The sequence below is a fragment of the Gracilinanus agilis genome, chromosome 2 (assembly GCF_016433145.1).
Source record: "Gracilinanus agilis isolate LMUSP501 chromosome 2, AgileGrace, whole genome shotgun sequence".
Lineage (NCBI taxonomy): Eukaryota > Metazoa > Chordata > Mammalia > Didelphimorphia > Didelphidae > Gracilinanus > Gracilinanus agilis.
Genome location: NC_058131.1, coordinates 655,280,136 through 655,296,591, shown reverse-complemented (window position 1 = coordinate 655,296,591; position 16,456 = coordinate 655,280,136). Strand labels below are relative to the sequence as shown.

At 36.8% G+C, this 16,456-nt stretch overlaps 1 protein-coding gene across 1 annotated transcript in view; it reads left to right on the top strand.

Annotated features, from left to right (window-relative positions):
- The window catches only part of LOC123234315 (annexin A8-like), a 67,829-nt gene extending 51,936 nt beyond the window's left edge, over nucleotides 1-15,893 (top strand). Inside the window, exons 2-7 of the mRNA XM_044660228.1 lie at nucleotides 451-510; nucleotides 2,466-2,559; nucleotides 4,524-4,619; nucleotides 6,612-6,670; nucleotides 9,242-9,364; nucleotides 15,032-15,893. Coding sequence (XP_044516163.1) covers nucleotides 451-510; nucleotides 2,466-2,559; nucleotides 4,524-4,619; nucleotides 6,612-6,670; nucleotides 9,242-9,364; nucleotides 15,032-15,091 — 492 coding nt within the window. The 3' untranslated portion in view covers nucleotides 15,092-15,893. The remainder of the gene's footprint in view (nucleotides 1-450; nucleotides 511-2,465; nucleotides 2,560-4,523; nucleotides 4,620-6,611; nucleotides 6,671-9,241; nucleotides 9,365-15,031) is intronic.
- The last annotated feature ends 563 nt before the right edge of the window (nucleotides 15,894-16,456 follow it).

Sequence of the window (16,456 nt, the reverse complement as noted above, 5' to 3'; positions counted from 1 at the left end):
AGGAGGAGGAGGAGGAGGAGGAGGAGGAGGAGGAGGAGGAGGAGGAGGAGGAGGAGGAGGAGGAGGAGGAGGAGAAATACAGTATGTTTTGGTCTACATTTAGAATCCATCAGTTCTTCTCTGGAGGTGGATGAAACTTTTCATGATGAGACTCTGAAATTATCTTGGATCACTGTATTGTTATGAATATAGGTTCACTTTCAAATGGCCCCTAAGGCAACCATGCTAGATTCTAAAAATTCAGTTCCCGGAGATTACTCTGAGTTGGAAAGCCAAGTCCTATAGGTCTGCAGAGAGGGAAAAAACTTTGATAGATGGAACAAAAGTTCAGACCCATTTTGCCCCTACTTGGGCAGCCAAAAATAGGATTCTAAGGCTTAGCCTACACTTTGTGTCTCATCTGGGGAAAATATTCCATTGCTTTATGGAGTTACCATTTTTGTCTCACAGGGCAGCAGGGATGATGTGAGTGGTTTTGTGGATCCTGGCCTGGCAGTCCAGGATGCACAGGTAAGTTTTTAAATTATTATATGCATTTTTAATTATTTTGAACTTGTCAAACACCAAAAAAATGAATATTTCCATATACAAAAAGACCATAGAAAGGGTACTATACACAAAAGCTCAAGCCTCTCATATACAGCATAAATTTTTTAAAGTACATTTGGCATGTTGTTTCCAAAGCTACACCACTTGTCTACATTTCCCTTTGAACCACCTTCTGTCTTCTTTTGGACACTGTATTTTAGAGCTTCCTTGATGGTTTTATTATTCTTTTATTTTTACACACACACACACACACACACACACACACACACACACACACACGACATCTTCTCTCTTATTAAGGCCCTGTGTAATTAGAGCTTTGTTGGAACGAGACTCCAGTACAAATGGAAGCTGACACATTCAACCCCTTTCTTTGTGAGAATGGGTTAGAATGATGTTATGTTTTTGGAATTCCTGGAGGGGAAAAAAAGAAATAAAATTCCCAATAGAAAAAGTTTGAATTTATTTCCCAATATGTCATTGTCCCCTGGAGGATTTGAACCATCATCCCACTATCACAAAATAAACACGTGCCTCAGAGAGCAGAATTTTCTGGCATCCACAATGTGTGCATTTATAAAAATAAGTATTCTAAAGTGTCTCATCCTTTCCATGCATGTTGGGTCCTAGGTTACTGCCTCTTTTGCCTACCCCTCTAAGCTCAGTCTAACACTTTGAAATAAGCATCCCAGTATCTACCCTTGAGGTCTCTTCTGTCACAGAATTGGGAGCAAATTTCCTGTCATTCTATTCCCATATCTAAACCACAAGAGCTGGGTATATTCCTTGGGGAAGAAAGTAGGAGAAAGCTAGCTCTTTCTTATCAGTGAAATAAATGAAGCCATGACTTACTTGAAGACAGGTAGCTGGTTTGTTCTCAGTCTAATTTTTTGGTTGGACCACTTTGTGATTTCACTGTTATACAAAAACTCCCATTCAGGAAACTCCCTCTACCAATGAACATCCATGCAAACCTGGTCTACATCTTAAATACTAGACTTGCCCAGCATCATATCATGACACTTGTCTGTGTCAGAGGTAAGACTTGAATTCAGGTCTTGTAACTCTGAGGCTGGTTCTCTACTACATCAGTCTGCCTCTAATCTTTTAGTATTATATTTTTAAATTTCTATGGGACCCAGCCTATACACTTTTTATTATTATAATTAAAACCTTAGAAGCAGAGAATATTAAAGGAGGAAGGAATATTAAAGTTCATCAAATCTAATCTCATTTTATAGATGAGGACTTTTGAGAAGTAACTTGCTTAGTCAAAGAATCAGGACTAGAACTCAAGCCTTCTGATGGCTAGTCCAATAATTTTCTCAACAAACTACCTCCTTCACACTTTTGAGAACCCAGGGGTCACCTCCACACCACATGGCACTGAAGTGAGGCTTTCATGAAAAAAAGATGAAGAAAAGATTAAAGGATGAATCATTCTGCCTTATTTCTGTAATAGCAATCCTAGTTCTTTGATTCTTCCCAACACTTTTAAACAATCTTTTTTGTTTTCCCTAGAATTTATTGCCCATCTCAGTTCACTCAGAGCTTTGGCACACTTGGCACCATTTTTACAAAGCTATCTTCTTATTATCCATTATCCATACCCTTCTTGCTTCTTCCCTCTTTTCTCTTCTGGATATGGCTTTTAAAAACATAAATTGGCCAGCAAGTGCCCTCTACATCAACACTGATCATTTTTAAAAGCTCCCACAGTAGAGCCACATGGAGAACACTTTCTCCCATAATAAAATCACTCTGGTTTCTCCTTCCATTGATCCTGACTCAAATGCTCTCCGCCATATTATTTCCCTCTTTTAGTTTCTGGGTTTTCTCACAAATACGTGTTGTTTTTGTTACATTGTTAGAGCTGGTTTAAACACATTGTAAATAAATACTATTTATACTATTAGGACCTCTATGCAGCTGGAGAAAAGATTCGGGGTACTGATGAGATGAAATTTATTACCATCCTTTGCACCCGGAGTGCCACACACTTGATGAGAGGTACAGAGCATCCTTTGTAGTGTTTTCACACTCTTATAGCCAATCAATAAACATTTATTCAGCACTTTCTTTGTGCCCAGGACTATGCTAACTAAGCCTTCTTGGAATTTTCTGTGAGACTTGCTTTGGCTCTGATCAAATTTCAAACCTTGATTCTCAGTCAGGCTCTTAACCACATCAGGAAAGGACAACCCTAAAGCCAATGGGAACTGATATATTCAATCCCTTATATTTGGCCAGTATCTACTGGAGAAGGGATTAGAACTATTTACCCAGGGGCAGCTGGGTAGCTCAGTGGATTGAGAGCCAGGCCTAGAGACAGGAGGTCCTAGGTTCAAATCCGGCCTCAGACACTTCCCAGCTGTGTGACCCAGGGTAAGTCACTTGACCCCCATTGCCTACCCTTACCACTCTTCCACCTATAAGTCAATACACAGAAGTTAAGGGTTTAAAATTTTAAAAAAAAAAAAAAGAACTATTTACCCAATTGGAATTCCTAGAATAATGGAACTGAAATTCCCAGCTCTTATTCTCATTCATCGACCAGAGTTAAGTCTGTTCAGCTGAGGTTAGCCAGGATTGGTGCCTTGGTGTCCTAAGATACAGGGACTCTTCTAGATCCAGTGAAGTTACCAAGGGATTTCAGAGAGATGCTAAGAAATTTGGAGCATGTCCTTCTAGGAGGAGATATAAAACTCAACCGAAGGTCATAGCCTAATGAGCACAGACAGGAAATTGGCCCTCTTCATGGGGCTAGTATATCTTAAAGAGGATCAGATAAGTCTTGTAAGTTATATGGACTGTTAATAATAATAAAAATAATCATAATTATTTAGCATTTCCCACATGTACTTAAAGGCTTGTAAAGCACTTTACAAATGTTATTCATTTTATCCTCACAACAAACCTGGGAAGAAGGTGCTATTAGGTGTTGTGAGGAAAATGTCTTCTTAAATTTTAAAGCAATAAATAAATTAAAATTACTGATATGTTTGACAGGTCAACTAGGTGGTGCAGAGGGTAGAACTCTGGGCTTAAATTCAAGAAGATTCATCTTCATGAATTCAAATCTGGCCTCAGATACTTCTTAGCTGTGTGACCTTGTATAAGTCACTTAATCTGGTTTGCCTCAGTTTCCTTATCTGTAAAATAAGTTGGAGAAGGAAATGACAAACCACTCTAGTATCTTTGCCAAGAAAAGCCCAAACGGGGTCATGGAGAGTCAGATACAACTAGCAGCAACAAATATGTTTAATATGTTCACCTTAAAATAGTAAGAGGAATTAAATAATTACTGAGTGAGTCAAGTTCTTTAGACAAGAATCAGTGAAACCAACTATCAGTCAACAACCATTCAGTAAGCACTTGCTGTGTTCTAGGTGCCTACAGTCTACTGAGATTTAAAAAAAAACTTGTACATGTAGAAGTAAATGAAAACTATGTACAAACATCCAAGTAAATTCACAGTTGGTGATATTAATAGCTATTGAGGAAGGGGATGAGGGTCAGGAAAGATGTCATGTAGAAGATGGCACTTGGTCTGAAGGAAGCCTGGGACTTTAGGAGGCAGAGGTGAAAACGGAAAAAACGGAATGTATTCCAAGGGTGAGTATAGACAGCTTGTACAAAGACCCTAGGACTAGAGATAGCGTGTCAGATGCATGAAGAAGTAGTTCAATTGGCCAAAAATGCAAAATGCTTGAAGAGAATAATGTGTATTGAGTAACCTGTAAATATTATATTAATTGAAAGACAAATTTGCTGAATTTTATATTTCTCTTCATTATTATTCTTTTCAATAAAAGTTTACAACTAAGGGATTTAATTTCTATACTTCTATAAGCCAGAGAGGAATCCTTTGTTAGAACGTGGATTGTGATTTTTTTTTTGTTCAGAAAATTCATCTATAGTAGTCTTCTTTTCCTTGAAGATTCTTGTGACAAGCTAATACTCTTTCCACACAGTGTTTGATGAATACCAGAAAATTGCCAATAAGAGCATCGAAGACAGCATTAAGAGTGAGACCCATGGTTCCCTGGAGGAAGCAATGCTCACTATAGGTAAGGTAGTATGAAAGTCTCAATAATTTCCACATACTCCGTGGTCTTCAGATTGAAGGTATCCCTAGAAAACTGTGTCTGTGTGGGTCCAATAGTGGAGAGAACAAAGATCACAGAATTCAACTCAATTCAAGGAGCATGCAGTAACCTGGTGTATAGAATTGCCCTTGAAGCCAATGGGTACAAGTTTCAGCTCTGATACATACTGGCTATGGGATTCTGAACAAGTTATTTAATCTCTCAGTTCTCCAAAGGGCAACTTCCTATGGTCATAAGTGGCTGAGATGGTGCCAATGTGCACTGGTAGAGAAAATGTCCTCTTCTGAGAATTCTCTGTCAGTGAAGTCAAAGGTGCTGTCTCTATCCATTTGTGCCTAGAACTATGCTAGACATTGAACATACTAAGACAAAAATAACACCTTCCCTGCCATCAAATAGATCACATTCTACTTGTACAGAAGTACAAAGCAAATACAAAGTTCTGCCCTCTGAGACAAGGCAGAAAAAGTCTAATCTCTCTTCCACATAATTACTCTTCTGATTTCACCCATAAGATGGACGGATTTATTTGTTCTTGGCCAAACAGGTAGTTAAAGGAAGGAAGGAAAGAAGCATTTATTAAGCACCAAGTACTCGGCTAAATAAACACTTTACAAATATTATCCCATTTGATCCTCATAACAACCCTGGAGATAGGTATAATTATTATGCCCACTTTACAGATGAAGAAACTCAGACTGAGAACTTCCTTCTTGCCCAGTCACAATTAGCAAGGTCTGCAGGGTGATTTACACCCAGGTCTTTGCAATTCCAATTCCAGCCCTCTTTCCACTATGCCACTTGATTTCTTGGCTCACCCCCATATGCCTTTCTCTATACTATGATGACTTCAGAGCAGAGGGAAGAAATTAGGGTTAATTTGCACTAGAGTTTGAGCCAAATGATTAGTTCCAAGACCTGAATCTGCCACGAATTATTTTGACTAGATAGACTCCAAGCTCTATTCCCATTCTAAATGTCTAGGACTGCTAATTTATACAATATATTCTAAAATGGATAAAAATACTGTATAATAATAAGTATAATTTATAATAAATTATGAAATAATAAAAATAAATGGATTAAAATATTTTAAACTGATGTTATGAGGGACTAGAGACATAGAGTGATGAATCAATCACAAGAATTTATTAAGCATGGATTATGTGCCTACCACTGTACTAAATACTAGAGATACAAAGAAAAATTTGCAAGATCTCTCCTTGCCCTCAAGGAGCTTATATTCTAATGGAGGAGACAGTATGTACATAAAAAGGAACGTATAAGTTAAATATAGAATAAATGCAAAAAAACTGTTCTTTTTTTAACGTAATTACAAAGAATGGCTTGTGGTGGGGCAGAAATATATTTAGAAATGAAGATGATATAAAAACAAAAGATATCTATTACATAATAGATGCAATAAATACTGCAACTTAAGAATTTTAAAAGAATATCAATGTTAAATTTTTTAAAGGATTGAGCTGAAAAAAAAATCTATGCTTGCCATAAATTGCACAATTTGAACTGAAGACCTTGAAATTCTCTAAAACACTCTGATCCTTGAATTGAAGTTCAATAGGTCTTGTTCCCTATGATTCCTCTGGACCTTCTCAGTAGTGTCCTGAATCTCTCTGGATTTCCAATTGGTGCCATCTTATAAGAGAAAACTTTCTGAAGTCATATTTCAAAGATAGTTCAGATTAGGTTAGCAGGGCCAACCTTACCATAACTTAGTCACTGACTCTTGAAAGTTAAATCCATTAAAGTCACCACTAGTATCTTTAATGACAATAAAATACTACAAAGAATCATTTATCTTAGAAGTCGAGGGTATATATTCCTAGAATTGAGGGTCCTAATTGCCAGTATTCATAGGAGATTCAAATTTCACACTTGGGCAATATCCTCCATAACATCTGGAAAATTAACAGAACCTTTCCCTTTGTTTAGTGAAGTGCACCCGGAACATTCACAGTTACTTTGCAGAGAGACTGTACTATTCCATGAAGGTGAGAAAGACCATGCTGATGATTTAGCCTATCAACTTCTTCACAATCCTTTGTTCTTATGGGGGAAAGCAAATACAATCATTTTGATTAGTGGTTTATTTTTCTGCTGGGGCTTTTGTTGTTGTTTTTCTGTTTTAGGGTGTGTTGTTTTTTTTTAGCGTTGAACCTTTGAAATCAACAAAGCAAGTCTTCTTTTTATCTAAATTCTATTTATCAAAAATTCTTTTGAATTAATATAGTTGCACTCTTGGCTGATAACCAATGCTTATTGATCACTAAGCATTTATTAGCCGCTTCTTATTTCCTAGGCAATGTAACAGGGCTGAAGTTATAAAGTTGAAAATAAAGCAGTCCTTGCCCAAAAGAAACTAATATGGTGGGGAAAGGTAAATGGAGAGGAAGGATGGAGTATACTTCTATATAGTATAGAGAAAAATAAATACAAGGAAATTTTGTTGAGGCCCACTCATGTCCTCTATATGCCTCTTTCCCCTTGAATGAACTTTAACTTAAATTCCAACCCAAGTCATCTATCTCCTTTACCTTTCTATCATAACCTTTGAAATTACTGCTCAGTTTTCAGTGAACTCTCCAGTGTCTTCAGCATTTTCAACCAACATATTTTCTGCTTCCTCATTTTAACAGAAACATTGTTACTTAGCATACTCCCTACTAACTTCTCCACTAAAGTCCCTCTTTTCCCCACTGCTTGTAATTTATAGGGCCAGGGAAAAGGGCAAGGTTACTTCTTGCTCACCAATACTCTTTCTAGAGTACCACCATTCATCCACTCTCCCATGTTTTCAGCCTTGGGATCATCTTTGATTTTCTCTCCCTCTTACCTCTCTTAACCAATTAATTTCTAAGTCCTATTGATTCCACTTCTGTAACATCTCTCACATTTGTCTCTCTTCCCCATCCCCATTGCCCTATTCTCATACAAACCTTTTTTTTAATCACCTGCGTAGTGTTTTCCTCTAGTCTCCTCTCTATCCTGTATCCCTCCTAACCATCTTTTGCGTGGCTGCTAGACAAATATTTGTTGCACATTGATCTTGACAGGTCCCTTATCTGCTCAAAAATAATATTGTTTATGAGGTAAAGTTCAAATTCTTCTGCCTCGCATTCAGGACTCTCAATAATTTGACAATGCCTTTCAGGGCTTGTCTCATTTGACCCTTCTCATTCACTCTACATTTCTTCCAAATTGTTCTTTTCTCTGTGCCCTGAATAATACTATGTATCTTCTTGCCTTTGTGCTTATTGTTTCCTCCTCTTATCTTTTGAATTTCTACCTACTCTCTTAGGTCAAATTTAAATGCTACTTTCTGCAGAAAACCTGTTCTGAACCCCAAAAGGGATGATCTTCACCAGTGAAGTTTATATAACACTTTGTTTTCTAATACCTATCACATAATGTTTGAATGTTATGTTTTCATCTGACTCCTCTGCTAGACTTATCAGCCATATGAGGGCAAGGATTATGTATTATTTGAACTTTATGCTTCTTCCTCCAATAAGCAAAGTACTCTATAAACTAGGAATGATTAGTAACTATTTTTTGAATGATTAAGTTTACAGCATCAAACTAACTTATTTTTTAAATGTTGCTGAAATAGAAAGATGAGAAATGAATAAAGGCAATGATATTAACTCTGATTACCACCATTCCTTTGAAAAGATTAACCAGTGTAAAAAATACTTATCACAATAAGGTGGCCAGAACCCCAAACAGCCTCAGCTAGAAAACTTTTAATCTCTCTACTTAGCAAAAGGACATAACTCCCAAGTGCAATATTAGTTTAGAGTGCAAATTCACTTTCAATTCATTATTGACAAGTATGGCAGAAACAAGTTTTATCACTTCATAAAATAGCAAAAAGTCAATGAGGAGAAAATGAACATGCAAAAGGCTTGGCATTAAATCTGGTTTAAAAATGAACAAATAAATAAACTGGGCTAAACCAGATCTCTTCAAGAGGATTTGTAGGATAACAAATTGTTACGAAAGGGAACAGAATTTCTATAACAATCTGTTCCTCTCATAACACTATCATTTTTAGACTTTTACCATTATTGTGTAAGGTTTCTCAGTATGTGAGAAAGCAGGAATGGCAATTAAGAAGAGAAAATCAAGAAAAATAGCTTACCTATGTAAGAAGAATAAAGAAGACACAACCCCTAACAGACCATATTCCACTAGGCTCACAATAAATTAGCATGGATGGACTTTTATTAGCAAGATTTTACTTGTAAAATAACAAATTGAGATATCCTCAGAAATCATTTATTGGTTTCAGGCTTTGATTAATCTGTTTCTCATATAGCTAACAACATTAGAAGTTTTTAAGATTTTACTTTTAAGAAAGAGAAAAGGGTTTAAATTCAATGGAAATCTTATAAGTAGGGAGAGGAAATCATGGAGAGTTGTACTTTCCATTAATGAATTTAATTCCTATATTTTAATATATATATTACATGTAAATGTTTCATTAACTAAAAACAGAGTGAAACCCTAATAAATTTCTCCTTTGAAACGGCCAGAAGTGATATCTACTTTATTTAATCCAGGGATTAGGAACTTGGGATGGTACCCTGATCCGAAATATTGTTTCAAGGAGTGAAATCGACTTAAACCAAATCAAGTGTGAGTTTAAGAAGTTATATGGAAAGTCTCTTTCTAGCATGATCATGGTGAGTAAATTTTTATTTTCTATCACTGTTTTGAAATATAATTTAATATTCTCATGTACACAGATGTGGACATATCATACCTATGATCAAAAATCTTCTAGGATCTCTATTGCCTCTCAAGTAAAGATCAAATTCCTCTGCCTTCTGGTGCCATGAAGAACAAACTCAATCCCTATTTCACAAAACCCTTCAGAATGCCTCCTTATTTTAACTATTTACTACAAGCATCTGTAAAAACATACATACCCCAAAAGGACTTTTGACAAAGCATTAGGGCTTGAAGCAAAAGCTTCATCTCAGTATCCAGGTTCTTCTCAAAGAATTCATCAGGTAACTTTGGAATTCCCACCAAAAGACAAGTCAAAAAAAACCATTTCTTTCTATTTGTTTTTGGTGCTTAGAGCAAAATTTCTTTAGCTTGGACTGTCTAAAGGAATGAGTGAATGAACTGTCAATGAGCTGTGAATTTAGACTGGTTTGCCTCAATATAAATGATGTGTCCTTAGTGTATGAAATTGTGCCCAAAGAGATTTTTAAATTATTTAATTCTTTGTTTTAAGAACTTTAAATTTTAGATATATAGGATATATTCTGGGATGAATCCATCAGGAACTACAATGCAGATTAATATCTTCAAGTATTTTGTCCCAGAAATGAACTTACATTACCCTTCAAAATATGAGAACAAGCCTTGTCTTTTTCAGATAAAATAGAAAGTTTTCCCTGGGACAGCGATAAGAAATCAGAGTCCTAAGAGATTTAATTCTAAGTCAGTTCCAAGAAATCCCCATTTTAGTGCAGATTATGGTCATGAGAATCTGGCAAAAGGGTCCATGAGCTGTGTACTTCTCCTTACCAGGCTAACACTATTATCATTTTTGATCAGAGAACTTGCTACTCGAGTTATGTATGTTATGTATTCTCCACTGAGAAAGCCATAAGTCTGACGGTAATGGCATTCTTGAAAGCATCCTAGCCCAAGATGCATCAGAGAAAGATTTCATTAAAGGAAAAGGATTTACCAGACCACTGATGGACATTACCTTACACTTTCAGTCTAGTTATAGACTCACAAAATCTCAGAGTCAGAAAGAATCTCAGACGTCATCTATCCTGAAGCCGTCAGACCTAAATTACTTCTATCTATATAACAATATCCTCCTTCAGGGACAGCGAGGTGGCACAGTGGATAGAGTGTCAGGTCTAGAGTCAGGAAGAACTGAGGTGAAATCTGGCCTTGAACATTTAATAGTTGTGTGATCCTGGGCAAGTCACTTAAACCTGTTTGTTTCAGTTTCCTCAACTGTAAAATGAATCAGAGAAAGAAAGAGAATATCAATCTTTTTGCCAGGAAACCCCTAAATGGGATCACAAAGAGTCAGATTGAACAATAATATAATATTCCTTTACAGGTGGTCATCCAGTTTTCACGTGAATGTTTCTAATAAGGGGAAACCCACAACCTTGCTATAAAGCCTATTTTATTCTCATGTGTTCTAATTTTAAGTTTTTCCTTCCATCACTGTGAATTCCTGAGCAAAAGGGAACCCCAACCAGCAATGGCCCCTTCCTGAAGTTCTTCCCCTCTCTTTTACTATCTATATTTACACTCACTTAGGAGCAGGGACCAAAACCACTGAATATCAGAGATGGAAATGACGCCAGAGGTCATCTGGTCTCTTATCTGAATAATGCAATGCACAGATCTATAGCATACTGGGAAAGCAGTTATTTGATATTCATGTGAAGACTTAGAGTAAAGTTGTAGCCCCCAAATTCCATTTCACTTTTAGGTAGCTCTAATTATTAGAAAGTTTTTCCTTGTGCTATGCAGACATAACCTCTACAGTCTCCCTCACCTTCATAAGAGCAAGTCATGCTTATCTTATTTACAGATAAGGTAACCAAAACTTCATCCCAATCTCAATCTCCTACCTCCTTCTCCCAGGAGAGCTGAGCTTCCCTTGCCCAAGACCCTATATGTCCTGCTGGTCCAGAACCTGACAAGGCTCCTAAATTTATCATCCTTAGATACTTGGATAGGACTCATCAGGTTATTCCCTTCTGAAGTAAGGTTGAATCCACAAGAAATTTGTACTTTACTTTGAATAACCTTTGAGCCCACAGTCTCCTACATCACCTAGAAAGAAAGAAAGGGGAGCTTAGAATTCAGAATCTTTTGGTTAAGCAGAAATGTAAAAAAATAAAAATAAATAACCTAAAAAATAACCTGGCTAGCATATTATGGTTTGAGGGAGGTTTTTTTCCCCTGAACAAGGGGCAGATTGATGGCATATTTGTTAGCATACTGGACCTAGAAGTCAGGAAGACGAGTTCAGATGTGACCTCAGACATTGACTAGCTAGTTAACTAATTTTTCCTCATCTGTAAAAGGAGGATGATAATAGCACTTACCTCCTAAGATTATTGCAAGGATCAAATGAGATAATAATTAAACCCTTAGCATAGTGCCATAACATATATATATATATGTATATATATATGCTATATGTAGCATACCACAAAGTAAGTGCTGTATAAATATTAACTATCATCATTATTATTGTATCACTTTCAACCCTTGATTTGAGTCATGCACACACACAAACATCTTTCTAAATCTCCCCAAGTGTACTTGTACACATTAAACCCATAGTTTTATGAATTTTATGAATATAATATGAAAATTATAAATTTTATTAATTTAGTTATATATTTAGTTTCTGAATTTTATTAATTTATCAATTTATGAAATGGTTTTAGTAGTAAAATTAGTTATTTATCAAATTAATGATTGGGGGAAAAAGTATCATCCTTTTCCCTCAGATACAGATAACCCTTCCCACTTGGAGATGCTCACATGATCATTCCCCAAAGAAAATCTCTTTAAGATGAGGAGTCCTTCTAATATGCAATGCCACTTCTGCTATTTTGATTAATGAGCCTCCTTTAGGGATCTGGAATGAATATTCATTCTCTGATAAAACCTGTGATGAATAGCTCCCCCTTCCCCTTTTTCTTCTCCTGCTGATGTGAAGAAATTTTACAAAATGGAGGAAGGAAAGGAAGAAAAGGATCTCTTCAAACATTTCTTCACATAGCTGAAATAATATTTATATCTAAGCCCTGAATTTCAGGTCTTTTTTACCTGATTTGCATTGGGAAAATGCTGGGGATGGCCTTTAATTCATGTTAGATAGATGCTCACCTTCATAAATCACTTTCTTTTTTCACAATGACCCTGCATGATTGGTAGTGAAAATTCCAATACCCCCCATTTTGCAGATACAAATACTGAGACCCAGAGTGGAAAACAGAGTTGACTAAAGTCACGCCATTTAAAAAGAGGCAGTATTAAAAGGAAAATCTTGCCAGCTAAGCATTCTATAAGGGCAGAATAGCTCCATCTGTTTTAGTTGTCCCTAAAAATAGTGGTAATGATTGAACAACCTTTGAAAGACCCTTATGAACCTGAGATTGTCAATACTCTGATTATGTGTCTGGGGGTAGCATAAGAAATCATCAATATAATGATATGAAACAGACACTAACAGAGAACAAGTCAGCTTTCCTAACCTTCATTCATTCAACAAATTAGGACACAAAAATTGGGGCACATGACTCCATTTTGTGGAAGAACGTTTTGTGCATTTGTGTTGCTTTACTTCAGACATAATGAAAGTTATCTGTATTAGAGTTTGAGCCCTTTACTTTTAGAGATTCTTTGTTTGGCTTAGAAATAAAACATGCTTTTTGATTTAGCATTTTGACAGACTTATTTTAAAAAATATTAATTTTTCAAATCTTAGTATCCAGAAACTAATTCATAATCTGAAGAAACCAGGAATACTTTGGGGGATTTCCTCACTCCCTTGACTCATAACTCCCACCCAAGAAGCTTCAAACAATATACTGAAGCTGGTTCCTTACTTATAAGCATACAGTTCACATAAAAAAATTATTTACATATATATACATGAAAAGAAAGAGGAAAGGCCATGGGTGGGGGGAATGCGGGGGGTGAAGGGGAAAGTGGGAGCATGAATCATGTAACCATGTTAAAAATGAATATTAATAAATGTTTAAAAGTTAAAAAAAAAAGAAAGAGGAAAACAAAATGGAAATTCTTCTGTCTCAAGCAAATATGCAATCTCCAGAATTATTGATGGCCCCAATATAAGAACTCCATCAGCACAAATTCCCCCCCTCAAATTCTCAGAGGATTCTTCTCCTTTTTGGAGAAATGTTAAAGAATCAGGGGTTTTCCCCTCTCTCTCCTCTTCTTCACATTCAGTCTTTCTCGTTGTGTATCTGTCTTTTCCTATGTGTCTCTGTTTCTAGGCATGTCTTTGTCTCCATCTCTGTGTATGCGTCTCTATCTCTCACTATCTCTGCTTCTATGTGAGTTTCTGGCTCTCTGTATCTTTGAGTGTCTCTCAGTCTCTCAGTCTCTCTGTGTCCATCTCTATCTTCCTCTGTTTCTGCCTCTGGGTATGTCTGTGTCTCTGGGTGTTTCTGACTTTGTCCCTGCTTGTATCACCATCTCTACTTGTCTCTGTGTCTCTCTCATCACTGTCTATCTCTGTCTCTCTCCCTCTACTGTCTGCTTCCTCTGGATCTTCATATAAGGCCACCCAGACCTTTATTTACCAATAAACCAGTGAGGGCTGATTCTATTAGCTTTTATTGTCTAGTTGTTAGGTCAATGTGGTGTTAGAATTGAATATTCCATCTAATCCCTATTAATTTATTGGCTTCAGTTTAATAGTCAGAAATTATAGAATGGAAAGAAGGAAATTTTCTCTTGAGTTAAATATTCACTTAATGAAATGAAACCTCTGAAGGTTAGTCTGATGTTTCTCATCATAAAATGCTTGGGCAGGATGGTACCAAGGCGCACCATGTAGCAAATACCTAGCAACAAAACACAGCACTGGACTAATGGGAAACTTGCACTTACGCCCCTAGACCACCTTGTCCAAGAAGAATGAGAGTGAATGGAGAGATGCTTAAGATTATTTTCTCTTTCATGTTAAATATGCCCACTTTCTTCTGCTTGAAACTAGCATGCTTTCTTTCTTCTACTGATTTTTCTCTCTCTTCCTCTCTCTCTCTCTCTCTCTCTCTCTCTCTCTCTCTCTCTCTCTCTCACACACACACACACACACACACACACACACACACACACACACACACACACTGCCATATCCACCACCACCATCTGCAGTATGAGTTTATCCATCCTCTCATATCAGTGGATTTGCCTTACAATTGCTTAAGAAAATTTCGCTGAGGGACAGCTAGCTGGCTCAGTAAATAAAATACCAGACCTGGAGTTGGGAAGATCCTGGGTTCAAATCTGACTTCAGATACTTCCTAGCTGTGTGACCTTGGGCAAGTCACTTAACCCCACTTGTTTAGCCCTTGCTCTTCTCTTTTAGAGTTGTTATTAAGACAGAAAGTAAGGGTTACTATAAAAAGTCAAAATAAAGAATTGTACTGAAAGGATGAATTCTAATATACTAGACTATAAGTTTCATGAGGACAGAGATCTCTTATCAAACTTTTGTCTCCTTTAGCACTTAGCCTATTGTTGGGAACTTAATAAATATGTTGACTGACTCACTGATCCCTCTATTAACTCTCATTTTCTTGACACCTCTCCAGGGAGACACTAGTGGAGACTACAAGACAGCTCTGCTGAATCTGGTGGGAAGCGACTCCTGAAGCTTCCAGAGATGGAAGAGGAACATCAGAGAAGGGAATTCGGAGGGATATCCACACACTTCAGGACACCATTGTTGCCAATACTGGGGAATTATACCCAATTAGCTTTTATTTTGGAAGTTTCTATTTTCTTTCTGTTTTGTTTTGTTTTATTTTTACAAAATCTCCAATCCTTTCAAGTTTGTATCTCGGGCAGGAGACACCAAGCATCACTCACATATGAGCTGTCAATCTATCCACCTTCATCCTTGCACAAGTTCCACAACAGAAGATAGCCCAGGCTGTATGTCAGGCTGAATAAGAAAACCTCGGGGACCCAAACAATAAGAACTTGGTATTAAATAGAAGTCCAATACCACAGTGTCTTTGACAGCCCTCAGATAAGCAATACTCTGAGTGAAAATAGCAGGAAATACTAAATTTGGACAATAGAATTAAATCCATTTAATTCAAGGCAAATTCTCACAAGGATTTAATTAGGAATGACTGAAAACAGAACATCATTATAACTACTTGGAACGTTTATAAATTATCACCAGTATTTTTTTAATCCATCATCATCATCTAGAAATCCTGGTGGATGTTAAATTTCATGACCTGGAAAGCTTATGCTAATCAATACTTGCCAAATCATCTGCTCCTGGGGCCTGAAAGGAGGATGGGGTAGAGCAGAGAACATGGTAGCTGGAGCCCGTTAGCAGTCGATGACAGTGATTCAATTCTGAGAATGACCGACTGTGTTTATGACTTTACAATAGGTGGCACTCTCTGCCCAGAGAAATGCTGAATTCTTTGTTGTAATTTGCAAATTAATAAAGATTTGTATATTAAAACCTAAATGTCTTTGGGTTTGGAGTAATCACTCAGTTGGGAGCTCCTTGGACTAGTCAGTAGAAATAAGAAGGACTAATGAATCTGAACACGATTCTGTACATGGTCTCTCTGGCTCTAGAAGCTTTCACAGGGATGATTTCTATTTACATCCTCATTTATAAGTTTATACCCAACCATCTCTTACATCATTTAATCCTCACGATCACCCTAGAAGGGAAAGGGGGTAATCATCATTCTCTCCCTTTTATTGCTGAGAAAAGAGACTCAGAAACTAGATATCTTGCCAAACAAAGGACAAGCTCCAAGTCAGTGGTGGAGCCTTAACAAGAATTCAGGTATCTCTACTCAGAAGACACTTTCCACTACATCATTTTGTTTTACAAATAGTACAAAACTTCAAAATTGTCTGATACTATGCATGTCATCATCATGCAATACTCAGTATTGAAGTGGCCACATCATGTAAAGTCAAACTGGTTTGATGTCTCCAAGGTGGTAAAGTAAATAGAGCATCGTACCTAGAGTCAGGAA